Consider the following 18,669-nt stretch of genomic DNA (forward strand, 5'->3'; position numbering starts at 1 on the left):
CTCAAACAGAGCTGGGGCAAAACTGAATTCATCCCACCTGCCATTCTCTGCCCCAAACTGTCTTCTTCTGGTAAGTTCCTAGCCTGTGATAATGGCACGGTTCTGCACCAAACCCAGGCGCCACCCACCATCCCTGCCTCCCGGGCAGCTCCCACAGAGTGTGTCTCCAGACTCTGTCCGTTCTGCTGCCCTTTCAGCTCTCAGATCCTCCCCCTCTCCATCTGCCAGTGCCTGTGTTCATGCTCGGAGACTCACACTTACCGCCCTCCTCTACATTGTGACCAGAGTGCGCTTTCTAGATCAGAAATTGCTGATGATGTCACTTCCTGGCGTGAAAGCCTTCACATTTAATGCTGTAGTTTATAGCGTGCTCTGGCCCTGTCCAGCCTCAAGTCCCACCTTCTCCTGTATTCACTGATGTTCCACCCCCGCATTCCCAGAGAGCCGTGCCATTTAGAACTGTGTCTTTGCCCAATCTGTGCCTTTTGCCTGGAATGCTGTCTCCCTACTCCCTTCCAACCTCTGCTTAGAAGATTCCTGTACACCCTTTAGGACTCAGTCTAGTCATCACCTTTTTTATGAAGCCTTCCCTAATGTTCCTGTGCCTTCTTTTGGTTCTCCAAATACTTCTGTTAGATTTCCTTCCATGTTATGGCCCTTGTGTACATATCTGTTTCAAGTGGATGGTGAGCCTTGAAAGCATAGAAACTGTTTTTGATTAAAACATTTTTTTTCTACTGTCCCCAGGCCCAGTGTGTAGCACAGTAACTGGAACATAGTAGGAACTTAATAAATATTTATCATGTAAGTGAACTAATGGATGGATAGAAAGATTGGTACTGTTTGTGTTAGACTACACATCTCTTAAAAAGTTAGCCGTCAGGTCATCTGCCACAGGGCAGGTGGGTCATAGATTAGTGGAAAGAGGCTTCACACTGCCAACCTTCAAGTTCTCAATGTATTTCAAAGTCAGGGAAGGTGGATGGTGACAAGAACAGAAGCAGATGCATGATATCTTTGCATAGCATTTCCTTTGAGGGCCATTAGTCCTTAGAGAATAGACAGCTGACAATATCACACTCTTCACAGGTGAGGTCCTGCCACTTGACCCAAAAAGCCCCCCAAAAAACAAAAACAAGAAACCCAAATCTTACTGAGCCATTGCTGCTTTTTTTAAAAACATATTTTGCCATTCACTAGCGATTTATCAAGCACTAACAATTTGTGCACTCCCCTTTAAGGCAAAGCCAAGGTCCTGTAAAATCAGAACACACTTCCGGAGGCCTCCTGCAGTGCCAGAAGCTAATCCTTTAGATGCAGACTTGTAAAGAGGTCTGTGGGGTCCCTAGGAGGGGCTGGAGTGGTCAGGGAGTGAGGGTACTTGGGACAGAAGCTATTTACTAATAGGGAAGTTTAAAAGTATTTTCAACAATGTTATGAGGATACAAAAGCAGACCAGCTAAATAACAGTCCTGCTTTAAAAGAACATTAACCAACATCAAGATTTCTGGGTTCTGGAACCAAACTCATCAGCCACAAGACCTTACACTCAACAGAGAGGAGAAAGCAGCCAGTTCTTAAGTGTCTTGGGCACTTTTGTTTCCAACTTCAGCTTCCCAGTGTCCTGGAGAGGCTGTCTCCCCACACACCACCCCTTGATTCTGATTACTTCCATGGTTCTGTTATGTCTACCATCAGAAATCCATTTCCCTGAGAGAGGACTTCCAATCCTAGGTTGGGACCGTTCATTAGAATAAAATACAGAAATAATTTGCTTGTAGGCCCACCCAGCTTCAGAATGGGACAGCAGAGAGAGGATAAGGTGCCATCAGGAAATCATGACTATCTTCATTGGTGGGTGATAAATTGCAAGGCTCACGGAGCATACATGGGAAAAAGACTAAGAACAGATCTTTATTCATAATAATAAAATTACTAGCTTTACTTCTTGAGTGCCTACTCTAAGCCACAAACTGTGCTACGTACTTTCCAGTTGTTATCTCCAAACCTCATGCAACACTCCAATGTATATACCTGTAGGTACTTCTGTTGGGCAGATGGGAAACATGTGCAGAGAAGTTGAACTTGTCCTTCAGCTGTTTGTGTAGTTGCCTTTGCTCTATGTTCCCACAGGTTCTGAATTTCCTTTATCAAAACAGTGCAGTTTACTGATTGTTCCCATTGACTGTTTTGTCCATTACTTTCTTAGCACTCTGAGGGCAGGATCCATGTCAGCTGTACTCACTGCTATATCCTATGCCCAGGAGAAGACACATAGTAGATAAATGGTTTTGAGGGGGAGTGAAGGAGGGGAAGGAGGAAGGTAAGAAGGAAGGAAGGAAGCGAGCAAATAAAGAATCCAGGAAGCCAAGAAGCCTAAGCTTACTCAGGTAATAAGTAGAATTTCCTGACTTTCCTCCAGCTTTCTCCTGTAAGCTCCGGTTCATAGGGCCGATTGGGGAGGCAGAAGGAGATGGTCTGTTTGTCTTTTCTGGAGGAAGAGGCAACTACACAAAACCATCTACTTCCGGAGGTCACAGCAGGGCTTTCTGAGGATGTTTGTGGCAGGTCCCTGCCTTGTTCCTCAGATAGCCCTTCCTTTTTTCTTCAACTCTTTTGTCGTTTCCTTGACCTAAACGTTTCAAAGAACGTTTAGTAAATATTTGATCATTGATTCATTCGGTCTTCAACTACGCAACTCCAGGATAGCACAGTTCAATTACAGCACCTGACAAAGCTCTCTTTCTTGACTTATTGACTTGCTTCCGAGAGAATCAAATATTGGCTTTATGGCACACATGTGGAAACACCAGCCACAATTGTTGGACCTCTCTGTAAATAGACTCACCCAGGTCTATCTGGAATGGCATTTAGGATTGTTTAAAAACCATTCAGAATAACATGAAGGGGGGCTTCTAGGAAAAGCAAATGTGGAGTTGGGATAAGACACTTAGTGACTCCATGAGGAAGTAGTTGTGAGAAGCACAGAATTCTTTTTTTTTTTTTTAAGCACAGAATTCTTTTTTTTTTTTCTTTTTTTTTAAAGATCTTATTTATTTATCAGAGAGAGAGAGGGGAGAGAGCGAGCACAGGCAGACAGAATGGCAGGCAGAATGGCAGGCAGAGGCAGAGGGAGAAGCAGGCTCCCCGCCGAGCAAGGAGCCTGATGTGGGACTCGATCCCAGGATGCTGGGATCATGACCTGAGCCAAAGGCAGCTGCTTAACCAACTGAGCCACCCAGGCGTCCCTAAGCACAGAATTTTTAATTCTTCTCTCAAGGGACCACCTCTTACAGTATGTAAGAGGCTGCATATTTGGCTGCATATTTGGCTGCATATTTGTATCACTGATGTCTTAAAATATAGGCTTTATCATTATCATTACAATAATTATTATTATTTTAAAGATTTTATTTATCTGAGAGAGAGAGGGTAAGAGAGAGAGAGAGATCATGAGCAGTGGGGAGGGAGAAGCAGACTCCCCGCTGGGCAGGGAGCCCGACTTGATCCCAGGACCCTGGGATCATGACTTGAACCACAGGTAGATGCTTAACTGACTGAGCCACCCAGGCACCCAAGACTTTATTATTATTTAGGTATGATTAGATCAACAGATCAGGAAACAACTGTTCTTGAGAAGATAGTTTGTTGTCCTCCTAGATCCCAAAAGGAGGGGGCCACATTATGCCATGGGGACCTGCTGGGGAAGTATCAGGTTTAGTCCCGGAGAAAGGTGGTGGAGTGGGGAACATGGACCTGAGCTTTTGTTGTGGTTTCTGCAGGAGGGTGCAAGGAAGGTAGGGTAAGCTGATTTAGGATTAGCTAGTTTGAGTAATTTCAATGGACTCTGGGACAAAGGTTCCTAGTTGTCTGGCACCTGGTGCTCTTGTGATTAGGGCAGGTGGGTAGTGGCCCAAATGGGAGAACACATAAAGGGAGTGGCTGGGGTATAGATGGGGACTGGGTGGTTTGCATATGAACGGTGTACTCATCAGTGAGTTGCTATCCTTAGAAATGAGTTTGCCATGGAGGGGCAGTCCCTCCAGGGGTTAGCCAGGCTCCAAGTATCGAAGCATCAGAAAATAAAAGACATGGTTACTATAACTTCTTGCGGGAGGGACACTATTAAAGATTTGTGATGCTTGAGCCTTATCCTCTAGAAGTTAGGAAGGAATGGGTCTAGGAAAGAGCTTGGGCATTAGTATTTCTTAAAGGTCCCCTGGTGATTCTAAGGTGCTGCCAAGGTTGCGATGTACAACCGGCAGGTAGGCCGCTCAGCGGTCCATGTGGTTTCACTAATTACAGAACATGTTCTTTGCATAGTCTACCAAGTTCGCAACCAACCATTGTTGCTTAAGAATGAGTTAATCCATTTAAAAAGTTGCTTCATCTTTTATTTCAGGCCTCCAACCAGGGAGACCTTCCATCCTCCTCCTCCTGTTCCACCCAGAGGTCGCTGATTCCACCTCCTAAAACCTGCCGATGTCCGGACTTGGTGACTTGCAATTTCAGCCCATTAATGATGTCTTCGCATTGAGTTTCACGGCGGGACTGCTGACCTTAAGACCTCCTCTCGTGACTGATGTTGTTGTGGCCCAGCTGGTTTGGGCTTTCCTTGGAGAAGATATTATTAAGGCATGAAGAAGTAAAGGCCTTTATTCACCATCACCAAGTATATTGATCCATATCCTTGTTTGCCAAAAGGATAAAGACTTAATTGGAATATTTACCTCAAATCTGGCATGTCAGAAGCCTGAAAAGATGGGTCAGAAGTGTACTTTACAAGTGATTTTACCGAAATGCACTTATATTAGGACTTACTTATTTGCTAGTCCAGACGAACTTCTAGAAGTGGTTATGATTTAAGACTTACAATATTTGTGTAAGGAGATATATCCTGCTTTTTAAATGATTCTTCAACTTTTCTATAGAATCAGGAGGGTGTCTAAATGCCAGACCTGGTCACATAGAACAAACTGAAAAAGACTTTAGAGATGGATTAGTCCTAACTCCTTTTCTGTGGAAGGCAAATCCGAGGTTCCACAGAAACTAAGAGTTTACAATTGGTTAGAGGAAGAGATGTGTTCAGTAGAATCTGGGTCTCTTAATTTCAGTCACCACACTTCAATCTCTAGATAGCCAATCGCTCTCCCTCAAGAAATGCCCACGTGTAGAAATTTGGTCACCAACTGATGATTGACCTTCCAGAAATATCCTTCTTCCATATTTCCCAGGCATGGGATTATCAAGTATTTTTTTTAACTTGTGCATTTATACTTCGATATGCTTTCAAAATAGTATTTTTGCCAAGGAACATCTGTAAATGGTTGGGAACCAGAAGCTTGGGATACCAATGACCACATTATTGTTCTGCAGCCTTCATAGGTCTTATTAGTTCTGACCATAAGGAGAAAGAAAGATCCTTGACTCTTTCTCTGCCAAGAGATCAAAAGAGAAAGGAGGAATGTAAAATAGAAACAGTTATCTATTTCCTTATTATTACCAGTAGACTTGGAATATCTGTGCAGAGAATAGAGAGCCATTAATATGTCATAATTGTCATATGTCACTAATATGTCATTAATTTTGAGTCACTGGCACAGAAATCTACCTTTAAAGCACAAATCCTTAATTTGATACTTAAACATACAGTAAAGTTAGTATCAGACATATTTCTTTAAAAAACATCAGAAATCTGGTGATTGTTCATGAAATTATTCTCTATCCCACACAGATATATACAAGCCCAGTATTAGTGATCTATTTAAGTACAGTTTTATTGTGTCCTTTTCTAATGATTCAGGGTTGTTGTTGTGGGTTGTTTTCCAGTTTCATTCATCGGTCCAGCAAACCAGGACTCATATTGAAATTAATAGCTTATGGGTCGTGGGTCTTTTTTCTGACATAAAATACACTATTGGCTGTGGCCATTAAAAGAGTGTTTTGCAAATCACCTACCAAAATGCCTGGCACACTGTAGCCATTCTGCAGTGGTTCCTTTAACCTCCTTCTCACTTATTTGGGAGAAGGAGGATAATGTGGGGTAGGGGGAGAACAAGAAATTATAACATTGGTATGGTTGTCCTTCCTATTATTTATAGATGATCTCTTAAGCACATTTAATTTTGAGAAAAGCTACACTTTTTTAAATATTCAGTATCTCTAGGCCCCTTCTTAGAGGCCAAATTTAGATTTTTGTACATTCTCTGATTAATAAGTATTTAGGTCAATAACACGGCAAAACTTACTGCCAGCTCATGGTGTTAGCATCTTCGTATGCACATCACTGTTTGTGCAATATTGGAATATTTGATTATATTTTCTTCTTCTGTGAGAGTAGTAGAAAACATAAAATTGAAAATGCTGTTTAGAAACTTGGGTCTGACAAATGTGATACACTTGAGACATGGGTGAAAATGGTCAGGTGTTCACTGCATATCCAAACTGTTCCATGTTGTAAAGAATGGCTCCAACAATGAGGTAAAATTCTTCATTTCCTGGAAACAGAAGTACCCATTATAACATAAACTTATTCAACTTCCACACAACTTTCATACACATTTTTAGGAATACATTATGTAACAAAACCATGTATTTCAGTACAGTGAGGATCAGAAACGAAATTGTAATTAGATATCCAAAGACACTGTTAAAAAAGTTCTCTGTATGAGGCTCTGGGAGACAACTCAGTGGCCGCCATCCTTCCCCAAGATTTTATGAGCTGGTTCAATAGAAAGAAGCTATTCATTATAGTCATGGTCATTGCCTTTGTTTCTAACTGTACAAGGCCTACTGTCCTTCAGCTTCTAGGCCAGTATTCTTCCTTCATCTCGTATTAAAACCTGTGAGAAGACAACCCAACAATATAAGCAACAAAGCACGAAGACTGAGACTATAAGAGGTTGGTGTTGCAATCAAATAATTTAACTTGACATATTTAATGGTGTGAATAATCCCTAATGCTTTGCCATAATTAGGCAAAATGATAGTATGTAAATTACCTCAGTGAGTAGTTTTACAAGTCAAGCTAAGTACTTATTCTCCCCTCCACTCTTGCTTTGTTACTAAAAAAGGGAGGTTCTAGCCTTTCCTGTATCACTTCACTAGCTGGGATTTTTAGATCCCGCTCCCATATGCACCGGGGAATGAGATGGTTTTCTGTGGTCCTCTTTCAGAGACTAGTGTGTGGTTTTGCAGCTGATTGGCTGAGGAAGCATTAATAACAGATTTGTCTCAGTCTGAGAACCAACTGTTTTAAGTCATTGCTTCCCAAAGAAAGAACTTAAGAACAATTACAGAGTTTTTTCCATGCCTAGGGCATTTCAGGTAGAACAGAAAAGAGAGGTACACAGCAAGGAATAGCAACAGAAGGACTGTCCCACCCCAGAAGTAAATAACTAGAAAGACAAACATAACGAAGCCGAAAGAAGAAACAGACTTTCAAAGAAAAGGTGATCTGAAACTAGCCCTTCTACAACGCTTGTCTTGAGCAGCCATAAGGCAAGTAGATCTCCCCCACTTGCCCACCAGAGTCTTAAAAGTTCATAAAGAGAGGCCTTAACTGGGTTCAGTCACATATACTGTCCAGATGGTCTCAACAACATCTTACTCCACTCAAGGCTATGTTCGTGGAGCAGCTCCCATTTTGGAAATGGTAGACAGAGTATATTTTCAAAAACAGGGAAGGGGGTGAGGATCCTCTAACTGCTAGGGTACAGTGTAAGGGTCGACTGGCGGTCACACTCTCTCAATTACCTTCTCCAACAGTACCTGATATTGGAAATCAGAAGATATACATTGTTATTTATAGACCAAGACTTTTGAAGATCATGTTCATTAGAAATGAAAATAAAAGATTGAAATGGTGGGTTTCTGGATCATTTACTGGTCATAAGCCCTTTAACTAACTGAGTCTTATGAGGACTACCGTAAAAAGGCTGTACAGCCATTGCGGGGGGTTCCCTTTCACTAGCATGTTTTCTCCCATTCATTTTGGTGTCAGGGAATGGGGTCATTAATCTAGATGAAGAAACTGGTGGAATTAGATATATCAATGTTTTTTACTCCCTAGTCTTACAGAACAGCCCTGTTTTTTTTTTTTTAAGATTTTATTTATTTTTGAGAGAGACACAAAGAGGCAGAGACAGACACAGAGACAGAGAGTGCATGAGATGGGGGAAAAGGCAGAGGGAGAACAGACTCCCTGCTGAACAGGGAGCCCACTACAGGACTCTATCTCAGGACCCCAAGATCGTGATCAGGGCTGAAGGCAGACACTTAACCCACTGAGCCACCCAGATCCCGCAACAGCCCTGATTTTGATGGTGCTTCTGAGTCTTATCTTTTAGGGTAAAGTTGTCAGTTTCCAAAGATATTTGAAGCCACATTCCTGAAGCCATTTATCATCATCATTTCCTATACCTACCAGAATTCCTGGCACATAGCAGAGCTTGGTGAATAGTTGTTGAGTTAATGACCTTATATGCTCTTCCCACCATTAAACTTTTCCAAATACTCCACCAAAATAGGGGTTCCTCTTTTCTACTTGTCCATTGCTCTTACTGCCTCTGGAACATTTGCACAGCTGGTCACATTTTGTGCAGATCTTTTTTTGTACACTGACCTGCCTGTTCTCTGTTGCATGTGTAATTTCCTGGTTTTAAGTCTACACTCCCCACATGGATGCTTTAAATTCTTCTTGTGTCCTCCCCACCCCCGAGCAGTTGCCAACCCAGTGCTCCCCACAACACCCAGTGGATGCTTGCTGCTTCAGATCTGTGGAGACTGGTAATGGATGTTCAAGCAAGAAGCGACTCATCCATCTTAATTCAGCACTTACACTGCTTGTTCTTCAATTGTGCATCATCACTCGATTCAAAAGCAGTGATTATTCATTCACGGAGCATTTACTGAGCTTTCACTATGAGCGAGTCACTTTGCTAGGTGCTCTAGGGGATTTACAAAGATGTATAAGACGCCTCCTCTGATTTCTATAGCAATTACTGGTGTACGATTCATTCAGCAATTAATCACATACTGCCTTGTGATGTCTCCTAGACTGGCTAGAAAGTATTGTGTAAATCCTCTATGCAGTTTGACTTTTCACTTATTTATGTCTTCATTCAGTCAGCAGATAGTTTGAGTGTCTATATGTGATGAACGCTATTCCAGCAGCTGGGACAGGTACAAAGATGAACAAATGATCATCCTTGCCATCACTGAAGGTCAGAATGTAGGGGCGCCTGGCTGGCTCAGTCGGTTGAGTGTCTGCCTTCGGCTCAGGTCATGATCCCAGGGTCCTGGGATCAAGCCCCGCACCCAGCTCCCTGATCAAGCCCCGCACCCAGCTCCCTGCTTCTCCCTCTCCCTCTTTCGCTCCCCCTGCTTGTACTCTTTCTCTTTCTCTCCCTCTAAAATAAATAAAATCTTTAAAATAAACAATATATTCACATTCCTGAAAACTCTACTGGACTAATAATTGTTAAAGTTTTTTTTTTTTTTTGAAGGTGAGAATGTAGTACAGAAGAAGAGATGAAGGGTGGTAACTATGGCATAACATATTGAAAGCTTTTGGAGTGCCAGAGAAGGGATGCTCAACTTTTTTTTTTTAATATTTTATTTATTTATTTGACAGATAGAGATCACAGGTAGGCAGAGAGAGAGAGAGAGAGAGAGAGGAGGAAGCAGGATCCCTGCTGAGCAGAGAGTCCAATGTGGGGCTCGATCCCAGGACCCTGGGACCATGACCGGAGCCGAAGGCAGAGGCTTTAACCCACTGAGCCACCCAGGCGCCCCGGGATGCTCAACTTTTTGAGGGGGGAGTCATAAAAGGTTTCACAGAAGAGATGATAATTCACTTAGGCCTGTAAGGAGAGTATCTAGTAATTGTCCACTTTTTTGTATTCTAGGCAAAGGCAAGTATTTAAAAAAAAAACAAAAAAACCATGGTATTTTGGGGAAATATTGGGATGAAGCCAGGACAGAGATTAGTGGCAGTTGGAGTCTGATAAATTGGGGTCTGATTGTGCAGTTGCCTGTTAACAGGGCTGTCCTTTAGCAAGAACCCCCCCCCCCATTATATACATAGCACATGGTCATTGTAAAAAACATCCAAATATTAACAGGTATGTACAAAAAAGAAACTTACCTGGTGTGAATGGCTTACATATCAACTTTCAGATTGTTTTCCCTGGGTAGAAATTAGGACCACTTAAAATGATATTCTATTCCAGGCACTGGGTGGCTCAGTCAGTTAAGCGTCCAACTTCTGATTTCAGCTCAGGTCATGATATCAGGGTCTCAAGATCAAGTCCCGCATCAGGCTCCATACTCAGCATAAGTATTGAGTTCTCTCTCCCTCTGCCTCTGCCCCTGCTCACCCTCTGTTTCTCTCAAAATAAGTAAATAAAAATTTTTAAAAGTGATTATATCTATTTTGTCAGCATTTTCATTTAAAAGTATCTTTTGAGGCACCTGGGTGGACAGTTGGTTTTGGATCAGGTCATGATCTCAGGGTCATGAGATCGACCCCTGCGTTGGGCTGTGTGCTCAGCACAGAATCTGCTTCAGATTCTCTCTCCCTCTCCCTCTACCCCTCTTGCATGCACATGCTCTCTCTCTAAAATAAATAATCTTAAAAAAAAAAAAAGTAGATCTTAATATCACTGCATGCCAGTACATACAGGTCTATTTCGTTTTTAAAAATGACTGTAGAGGTGGAGGTCCACTAGTAGGAAGAAAGACTGATTCTGGAAACAGATTGCTTGGGACTGACTACTCTTTCAGCAAACTGCTTAACCTCTCTGCGCTTCCATTATCATACCTGTAAAATGAACATATTAATAGGACCTGTTACATTGAGTTTTTCTGAGTATTAAATGAGTCAACAGGTGTAAAGGGCTCAGAATAGTGCCTGGCAGATGAAAATTTTAGCTGTGTTTCTATGATTTATTTAAACAAAATTCAAGGAGTGTTTTAAAATAATTAAAAAAAAAAAGATTAATTCTAGACAGAGGGTACACGAGCAGGGGGAAGGATGGGGAACGATGGAGAGAATCTCCAGTAGACTCCCGTGGATCAAGGAGCTGGATACAGGCTGGATCCTAACACCCTGAGGTCATGATACCAGCTGAAATCAAGAGTAGGATGCTTAACGGACTGAGCCACCCAGTTACTCCTCAGGGAGTGTTTTAAACAAGAGAGTGATATAATCAGGTTTCTTTTTAGAAAGACCACTCTGGCACTTGTTGGAGAGGATAAATGGGGAGGGAAGATTGGTGGCAGGGATCCTGTTAGATTGTTGCAATCAGCCAGATTGGCTGTTACTGGCAGAAGAAAGGAAAAATAGATTTTGAGGCATTTCTAAGATCAAATCCTACTTGTTGACAAATCCACTTGTTGACTTATGATGGTTGAAAAGGGACTGCCCGACTACAGGTTCCAGCATTTTGGTGCCATATTTACACGACAAGCATTTTTAAAGTTCCTGCTACGGGCCTGGCACTGTTCTGGACACAGGATCTCTGCTTAGGAGAAGAGATCGGGTTCCAAGAGGAGTTTAAATCTGTGGACAGGTGACCAACGGTATAATCGAAAAGATAAATGAGTAAGAATTTCAACAAGATCGATTAGTACGGGCCCGATAAATAGTCAAGTGACTCTAAAACACGTATCCACTCCTGTACGGGTCTAACAATCTCCCTGGACGATGAGAGGCGCGCGTGATTCATTCATGGCGGTGGACGGGAGCCTGCAAAGCGTTATCTGATCTGATCCCCCAAGCTCCAGAGGCTGCGGGTCCCAACCCATTACACAGCCGAGGAAATCGAGGCCAGGAAAACGTAAAACGTTTTGGCCAAGGTCACAGAGCTCCCAGCGCCCGGACGCGGCCCGAAACGCGCGCGGGTCAGGTACCCGCGCGGAGCTCCAGACCGAGGCCGTGGGTGCGCGCCGCCGCTCCCGAGCCCCGGGGACGGGCGGCCCGGAGGCCCCAGCGGGCGCAGCTGGAGCAGGGGGCCCCGGGCGGCCACGGCTCGCGGCTCCCGGGGGGCGGGGGCGGCCGGCGGCGGTTGCGGGCCCGCGTCGCGAGGCACTTCCGGCGTGTGCCGGGGTGGCCGGATGACGTGGCTGAGTCAGAGGAAGAGGCTGAGAGGCGCCGGGGGGCGGGAGAGGCTCGGGAGCGGGCGGTGACGGCGGCGGCGCGGAGGAGCCAGCGGCTGGGCCCGGGCCCCGTGCGTCTGTCCGCGCCCCGTGGATGCGAATCGGCCGCGGCGGAGGCGGCGGCGGCGGAGGAGGAGGCGGAGGAGGAGGAGGAGTCGGTGCGCCGGCGCCGTGCCGGTGGGAGCGCGGAGGATGAGGCCGCTGCCGGGCGCTCCCGGCGTGGCGGCGGCCGCCGCGCTGTTGCTGCTGTTGCTGCCCCGGGCTCGGGCGGACGAGCACGAGCACACGGTGAGAGGCTCCCCCGGCCGGAGTGGCCGCCCCCCCCACCCCCGGCCGGCCCGCCGCCCAGTCCGGCTTGGCGCGGCCTGGAGGGCTGGGCGGCCCCGGCGGAGCGCCGCGGCCGCGGAGGACGCCTTCCGGTTGGGCCTGGCGGAGCAGGAACCCCGGGAGCTGGGAGGAGACGTTTGTGGGCGCTCCCGGGGCAGGACTCCTCTCCCCAGCGCCTGGGCCTCCTTGTCCAACCCGCACCTAAATGGCGCCACGCTGGAGGGTCTGGGGGCCGGGGGCCGGGGCGGGACCGTGGTGGGGGTCGGCGCTCACTTCCCCGGGGAGGAGCCGGCCGCCGGCAGCGGGGCTCGGGGCTGGTGCCCCCGGGGAAGAGAGCTGCGCTCTGGCTACCGGGGGCTACGACACAGCGGAAGATGGATGCATCACGATTACCCGTCATACACTAACCAGGAAATATCCGCCGCTCCTTGGTCCTCACCGGCCTTTATTTTCTCTCCTGCCCAAACGGGATCAAGCCCCTGGCATGGGGACGGCACCGATAAACTTGGGGTGAAGAGCAGGTTACACGTGTACGTGCATGCACTCAGTGTGCACGCAGTCGCTTCTGGGCCTTGCTTGTAACTTTCTGCGCACCCTTTCCAGCCCCTAGATGAGGCTCCCATCCCGGGGGTCCCCGGGCAGCTTCTGGCTGTAGGGGGTCTTGAAGTTCCCAGGGTTCCTGTGGGCCGAGAACAGTCCCTTTCGCGTTCGGCTTAAAAAGTGATTGGTGGTTTATTTAATTGGCATTTTCACATCAAAGCCTGGATGTTAACGACTCTTCAAATGACTTTCACTGAGGGCTGTAACTCGATGGTTTTCGGAGTGGTAGGTGCGAACCAGGCAGGGAAGTCTTGTAAACTGAGATGTTGCTTAGCGAGTAATTTTTTTTTTTTTTTAAATATCGTAACTCATTAATGACGTGATTTTTCGTGAGAGGTTGTGTACGTACTAGATCTGAAAGATTTGGGTGAGTCTTGCTTTCATTCCTGATAAGTGAGGAAGTGAAGCGATCGTCCTTATTTATTCGGTGACCCTACTTTAGATTTTATTTGTCATCAACCAGACTTTTTCTCTAGTTCCTGGGTTGGCTGAGCTTTTATTTTACCGAATGGAAGCTCTAAGCTTTTGGCTGTTTTACCTTCAGTCACAGCCAGAAACTTCGTGTGTGTGTGTGTGTGTGTGTGTGTGTATTTTTTTTGGAGGCACGAATCTGAAATCAGTGATATGTTTTCGTGCTATATTTGTGACTTCACCTTAAGATAATTTTGTTCATAGTTCAAACAGTAAAATTAAAGAACTGTTTCCTGTTGTTTTCTCTGTCAGGTAAAATCTGAAAGTGTAAGAACATGTTCATTTGCAGTGGGCATCCTTTTAGTCAGTTGTATTGTCACTAATATTTTTCCAGTTTTTTGAACACTCAAGGAAAGTTACCAGATAAAACTCACAGCCCTTTCTTGGCATACAGGCATACAAGTTTAAGATTAGTATTCTTCTTTTTGATCTTGTGTTTTATATAGACCGTTATAAATAGGGAAAACTATTAATATTTCACAAATTTGAGGTATATAGAAAGGACTGACTTTAATTTATAGATGTAAAGTATAAACACAGATTGCACTGAAATTTTATTGCCGGGAACATTTCAATTTTTTATACCAGTAATAGAATGTAAAATATATGAGAAATGCTTTTTGAGAGGATATAGTATGTGTGGGATAATTGCTGGGCAGAAAGATTTAGAATCCATTTCATTTTATTTGTGTCTAGATTGAACTGGTCTCACTTGGTTATACTTTATTTATTAAAGGTTTTATTTATTTGACAGAGAGAGAGAGACACAGGGAGAGACGGAACACAAGCAGGGGGAGTGGGAGAGGGAGATGGAGGCTTCCTGCCAAGAAGGGAGCCTGATGTTGATCTCGATCCCAGGACCTTGGGATCATGACTTGAGCCGAAGGCAGACACTTAATGACTTAGCCGCCCAGGTGCCCCATTTTGCTTTTAAAAAGCAAAAATGTTGTAGGAAGAATAACATTAAGCCATAAGTGTAAGATTTAAATAAGTGTCTTTTTTTTTTCTATTAGCCAAAATTTTTACTTTTCCCAAGTTTCTTTAAAATATTTTTTGGAAACTAGGCATTCACCTTAGTCAGGTAAAAGTACTGAAAAGGTTATGGTCAAGTGGATTTTTTCCCCAAGAGCATGGAAGTAGCTAATGAAGAAAGAATGATATTGAAGGAGGAGAAAAATTGCCAAGGGAATGGTATTGAGTAGGTATGTAATAAAAACTTGGGGGTGTTGAATTATGAATTAGAGAGCAATTCTCAGAAGTTAGTTTGCCCTTTAGATTAACTTTCTGTGAAGATAGTTTCCAGAAAGAAATAATAACTAATAGGACTGTTGTTGGCAACATGTGCTGGGCACTGTTCTAAGTACTTTACATATATTAACTCTTATTTTAAATATAAATAACCTGTGAGATAGATAATATATACCCTTTAAAAAAAAAAGATTTTATTTATTTATTTGACAGAGATCACAAGTAGGCAGATAGGCAGGCAGAGAGTGGGGGCGGGGAAGCAGGCTCCCCACTGAGCAGAGAGCCTCAGTGATGCTGGATCCCAGAACCCTGAGATCATGACCTGAGTCAAAGGCAGAGGCTTAACCTACTGAACCACCCAGGTGCTCCATACCCTTTTTATAGATAGGGAAACCAACACTAGAGAGGTTAAGTTATTTGTCTGAGGCCACACAACCAGTGGGGAAGGAGGTAGGATTTGAACTCTGTCTGAATTAATAGTCTTTTACACTTTCATAGAATATGCTCTGCAGCCCTTCATTGTAAAAATAGGACAGTAAAACACTTGGTATTAAATTGAGTAGTTCTCTGTATTGATAATATTTTTAACTTCTTTTTTTTATTTTTTTAAAGATTTTATTTTTATTTATTTACAGACAGAGATCACAAGTAGGCAGAGAGGCAGGCAGAGAGAGAGGAGGAAGCAGGCTCCCTGCTGAGCAGACAGCCCGATATGGGGCTCGATCCCAGGACCCTGGGATCATGACCTGAGCCGAAGGCAGAGGCCTTAACCCACTGAGCCACCCAGGCGCCCCTATTTTTAACTTCTTAAAGAAATTTTTGGGTAAGTCTAGCTCCATTAATGGGTTGTTACTGAAGAAATGTTTGGATAGCATTAAGGAAGGATAGGGCCCATTTAATGGGCATTTGACCTGTGCACTCACATACTATGTGCAAGCATTGGATACTTTGCTTGATTTGATGCTCTTCTGTCACCATCTAGAAATTTTTAATTTTTTTTTTTTTTTTTTTTAAAGTAACCTGTACATCCATCATGGGGCTTGAACTCATGACCCTGAGGTCAAGAGTCACATACTCCACTGACTGAGCCAGCCAGGAACTCTTTAATAAATGTTGAACAAGGAGACCTTCATTTTTATTTTTTTAAGATTTTATTTATTTGTCAGAGAGAGGCCACAAGCAGGGGCAGTGGCAGGCAGAGGGAGCCCGATGCCAGACATGATCCCAGGATATCACTATCGTGACCTGAGCTGAAGGCAGGTGCTTAACCAACTGAGCCACCCAGGCGTCCTTTTTATGCACTTTTTAATGCAGAGCTCTTATAATGTTCTTACAAGGATAATGAGAAGGAAATACGCTGTTGACTTCTAGAGGCTATATAGTAACATCTAGAATATATAAAGATGTGTCCTTTCACCTTTCTACACTAGAATCATAAATGGATTGCAGGACATATTGTTTGGCGTAAAAAAATAACGAGCGCTTTCATGAAACATAGCCCTTAATATGTGATTAAGGGCCATAAAAAAGACTTTTTAGAGTGAGTCAAGGATGTAGAAGGTGTGGTTTATGCTTATTTGGTTTTCTGAAACTCAGAGAACTTGGAAACATCTGTAGTTAGAGTACTGTGTCTCCCAAGATTCCAAAGGACTCTGTTAAAAAGATTTCAAATTGAGAATCAGAATTTTAGAACTCCGAAGTCTTGAGATCATTTAATCCAACACACTCATTTTCCCCATGACCTGAAGAGGCCTACTGACTCTCTAGTCCTTGGTTTTTCTATTTGCCTTGTAGCAATAGTATGTAAGGATGTCAGCACCAAAAACCAATAATGCAGGGCACCAGAATCTTAATGCATTTTATGGTTTGTACTAGTCTTGAAGTTTTATGGGTTCTGTTTCCTTAGGGTCACAAAGTCATTTTTTTTTTCTTTCTTTTAGTCTGTTAATATACCCCAGTTCTGTGCTTGGCACAGTGGTATTTCATCAGTGCTTGTTCAGTGACTGGAGTAATTAGGGAGCTACTAGGAACAAGAACATGTGGTGTTGGAAGCGAGAAACCCTATTGCTTAAAGCACAGTGAACCAATCGAGACCATTGTTCATTTAAGATGCATAGTGTTTGGGATTCCTTTTGTGACTTAGGGCTCTAATTAGGCTAAACTCCCCATTTCTTCATGGCCCATTGTAGCTCTGGTAGATAATGTTAGAAGGATCTGATCTGTGTGTAGTTTACAATCAGCCTCTGCTATAAACAGTTATACCACTGAGTGATTTTAGGAATAGTTTGTTTGCTTTCCTTTGGCAAATAGCAGCCTTTTTCTTTGTTTTTAAGAGAATAGCCCCAAGAGGGGCGCCTGGGTGGCTCAGTAGTTAAGCAGCTCAGTAGTTAAGCGTTAGCCTTCCGCCCAGGTCAAGATCCCAGGGTCCTGGGATGTGCCATTGCACTCCCCACCATCAGGCTCCCTGCTGGGCAGGAAGTCTGCTTCTCCCTTTTCCACTCTTCCTGCTTGTATTCCTTCTTGTGCTGTGTGTGTGTGTCTCTCTGTCTGGCAAATAAATAAATAAATAACAATCTTTAAAAAAAAAAAGTATAGGAACTCTTAAAACTTATTTGAAGATTTATAGAGAACAAATTCTTTACTACAGGTGAAGTTGTGAGTACTTTAATATAGATCAGTTTTAGGAAATGCCATAATTCGTTGTCCTATTTTCAGCTGTACTCTATGGTAGACTCAAAGTTTATTTAGGTACAAAGCTATTTTGAGAGAGAGGGAGAGAGCACAGTTATCTCAAGGGACTATCCCAAAATATACTTCTATATTTTATCATTTATTTGTATTAAAATTGTGCTGTGTTTTAAATAAATAAGACATTGAAATTATGATTTCTGAAACACTTTCAGAACTAGATTTTTGCTTTCTCAGATACATAATTTTAAAACATGCATCTTTTACTTCATCCCATGAAAGTAGTGGCATTTGGGTGCTTATTCTGAGCCATTAGTGCTTTGCCTGTATATATAAATTCTTATTTCTTTACATGAGTACAATAGTAACTCTATCTCCTAAAGTGTTCCTCCCGAGAAAAAGTAATTCATGGTCTCTATCAAGAAGGGAAACCTCTGTGTCTCCCCTTTTCCAGCACATAAACAGTATTTAAGTAAGAGAGGCCTAACATTGGTGACATCTTGAGAATAAAGGTCATGCCTTTGGAAATTAGAGCACAAGTAGCTTCCTAGGAAGGTTTTTTCTTGGGGGCAGATTAAAGGTTCAAATGGAAAAGTTGTTCGCTATTCAGTACTGTCTTTAGTTGCTTTGTACAACTGTACTTTTTTCATATTTTCTTCATTTAGTTTTTGCTTTTTAGCTAATGAAACTGACTAGGGATTAGAAAAAATGTAGTCCCAAATTTGTAAGCATGATACTAGTTAGTTATATTATCTTGGACAAATTATTTAACATCTCTGTTCTTTAGTTTGTGTGTGTAAAATGGGGAAATACTAGGATCTATCTTAAAAATTTTGCGAGGATTAAATATTCATGTAAAGACCATAGAACTATGCCTAACCATAGTATGTGTTTATTAAGTGTTAGCTAATGATACTGTCAGAAAAGATGGTGAGATCATGTTAGGGATTGGTCTGTAAAGGCTTTACCTCATCAGAATTGAAGGGTTTGAGAAAGGAGGAATTTGAGTGGTTTTGAAGGATAAGTAGAGCGTGGCTAAGTGGAGAGAAGGAGGGCATTATAGATTTGGGAGAATGGCATGAGAAACAAGGTAGGAAAGGAAATGAAAGGAAGACCGTATTATAAGCCATTTTGGCTAGAGTGGACAGCTCAGAAATTCATTTTAACAGTGAGAAC

The 18,669-nt window shown here is 43.2% G+C and overlaps 2 protein-coding genes across 4 annotated transcripts in view; both read left to right on the forward strand.

The window, feature by feature from the left end:
- Positions 1 to 7,865, forward strand: part of PIK3AP1 (phosphoinositide-3-kinase adaptor protein 1) — a 114,780-nt gene extending 106,915 nt beyond the window's left edge. For all 3 annotated transcript variants that reach the window (XM_045068981.1, XM_013054679.2, XM_045068983.1), the window contains one exon: positions 4,403 to 7,865. In XM_045068981.1, coding sequence (XP_044924916.1) covers positions 4,403 to 4,460 — 58 coding nt within the window. In that variant the 3' untranslated portion in view covers positions 4,461 to 7,865. The remainder of the gene's footprint in view (positions 1 to 4,402) is intronic.
- Positions 7,866 to 12,220: 4,355 nt separating this feature from the next.
- Positions 12,221 to 18,669, forward strand: part of TM9SF3 (transmembrane 9 superfamily member 3) — a 70,867-nt gene continuing 64,418 nt past the window's right edge. The window contains exon 1 of the mRNA XM_045068960.1: positions 12,221 to 12,447. Coding sequence (XP_044924895.1) covers positions 12,352 to 12,447 — 96 coding nt within the window. The 5' untranslated portion in view covers positions 12,221 to 12,351. The remainder of the gene's footprint in view (positions 12,448 to 18,669) is intronic.

This window comes from Mustela putorius, unplaced genomic scaffold, assembly GCF_011764305.1.
Source record: "Mustela putorius furo isolate JIRA1106 unplaced genomic scaffold, ASM1176430v1.1 tig00003909_pilon_pilon_pilon, whole genome shotgun sequence".
Taxonomy (NCBI): domain Eukaryota; kingdom Metazoa; phylum Chordata; class Mammalia; order Carnivora; family Mustelidae; genus Mustela; species Mustela putorius.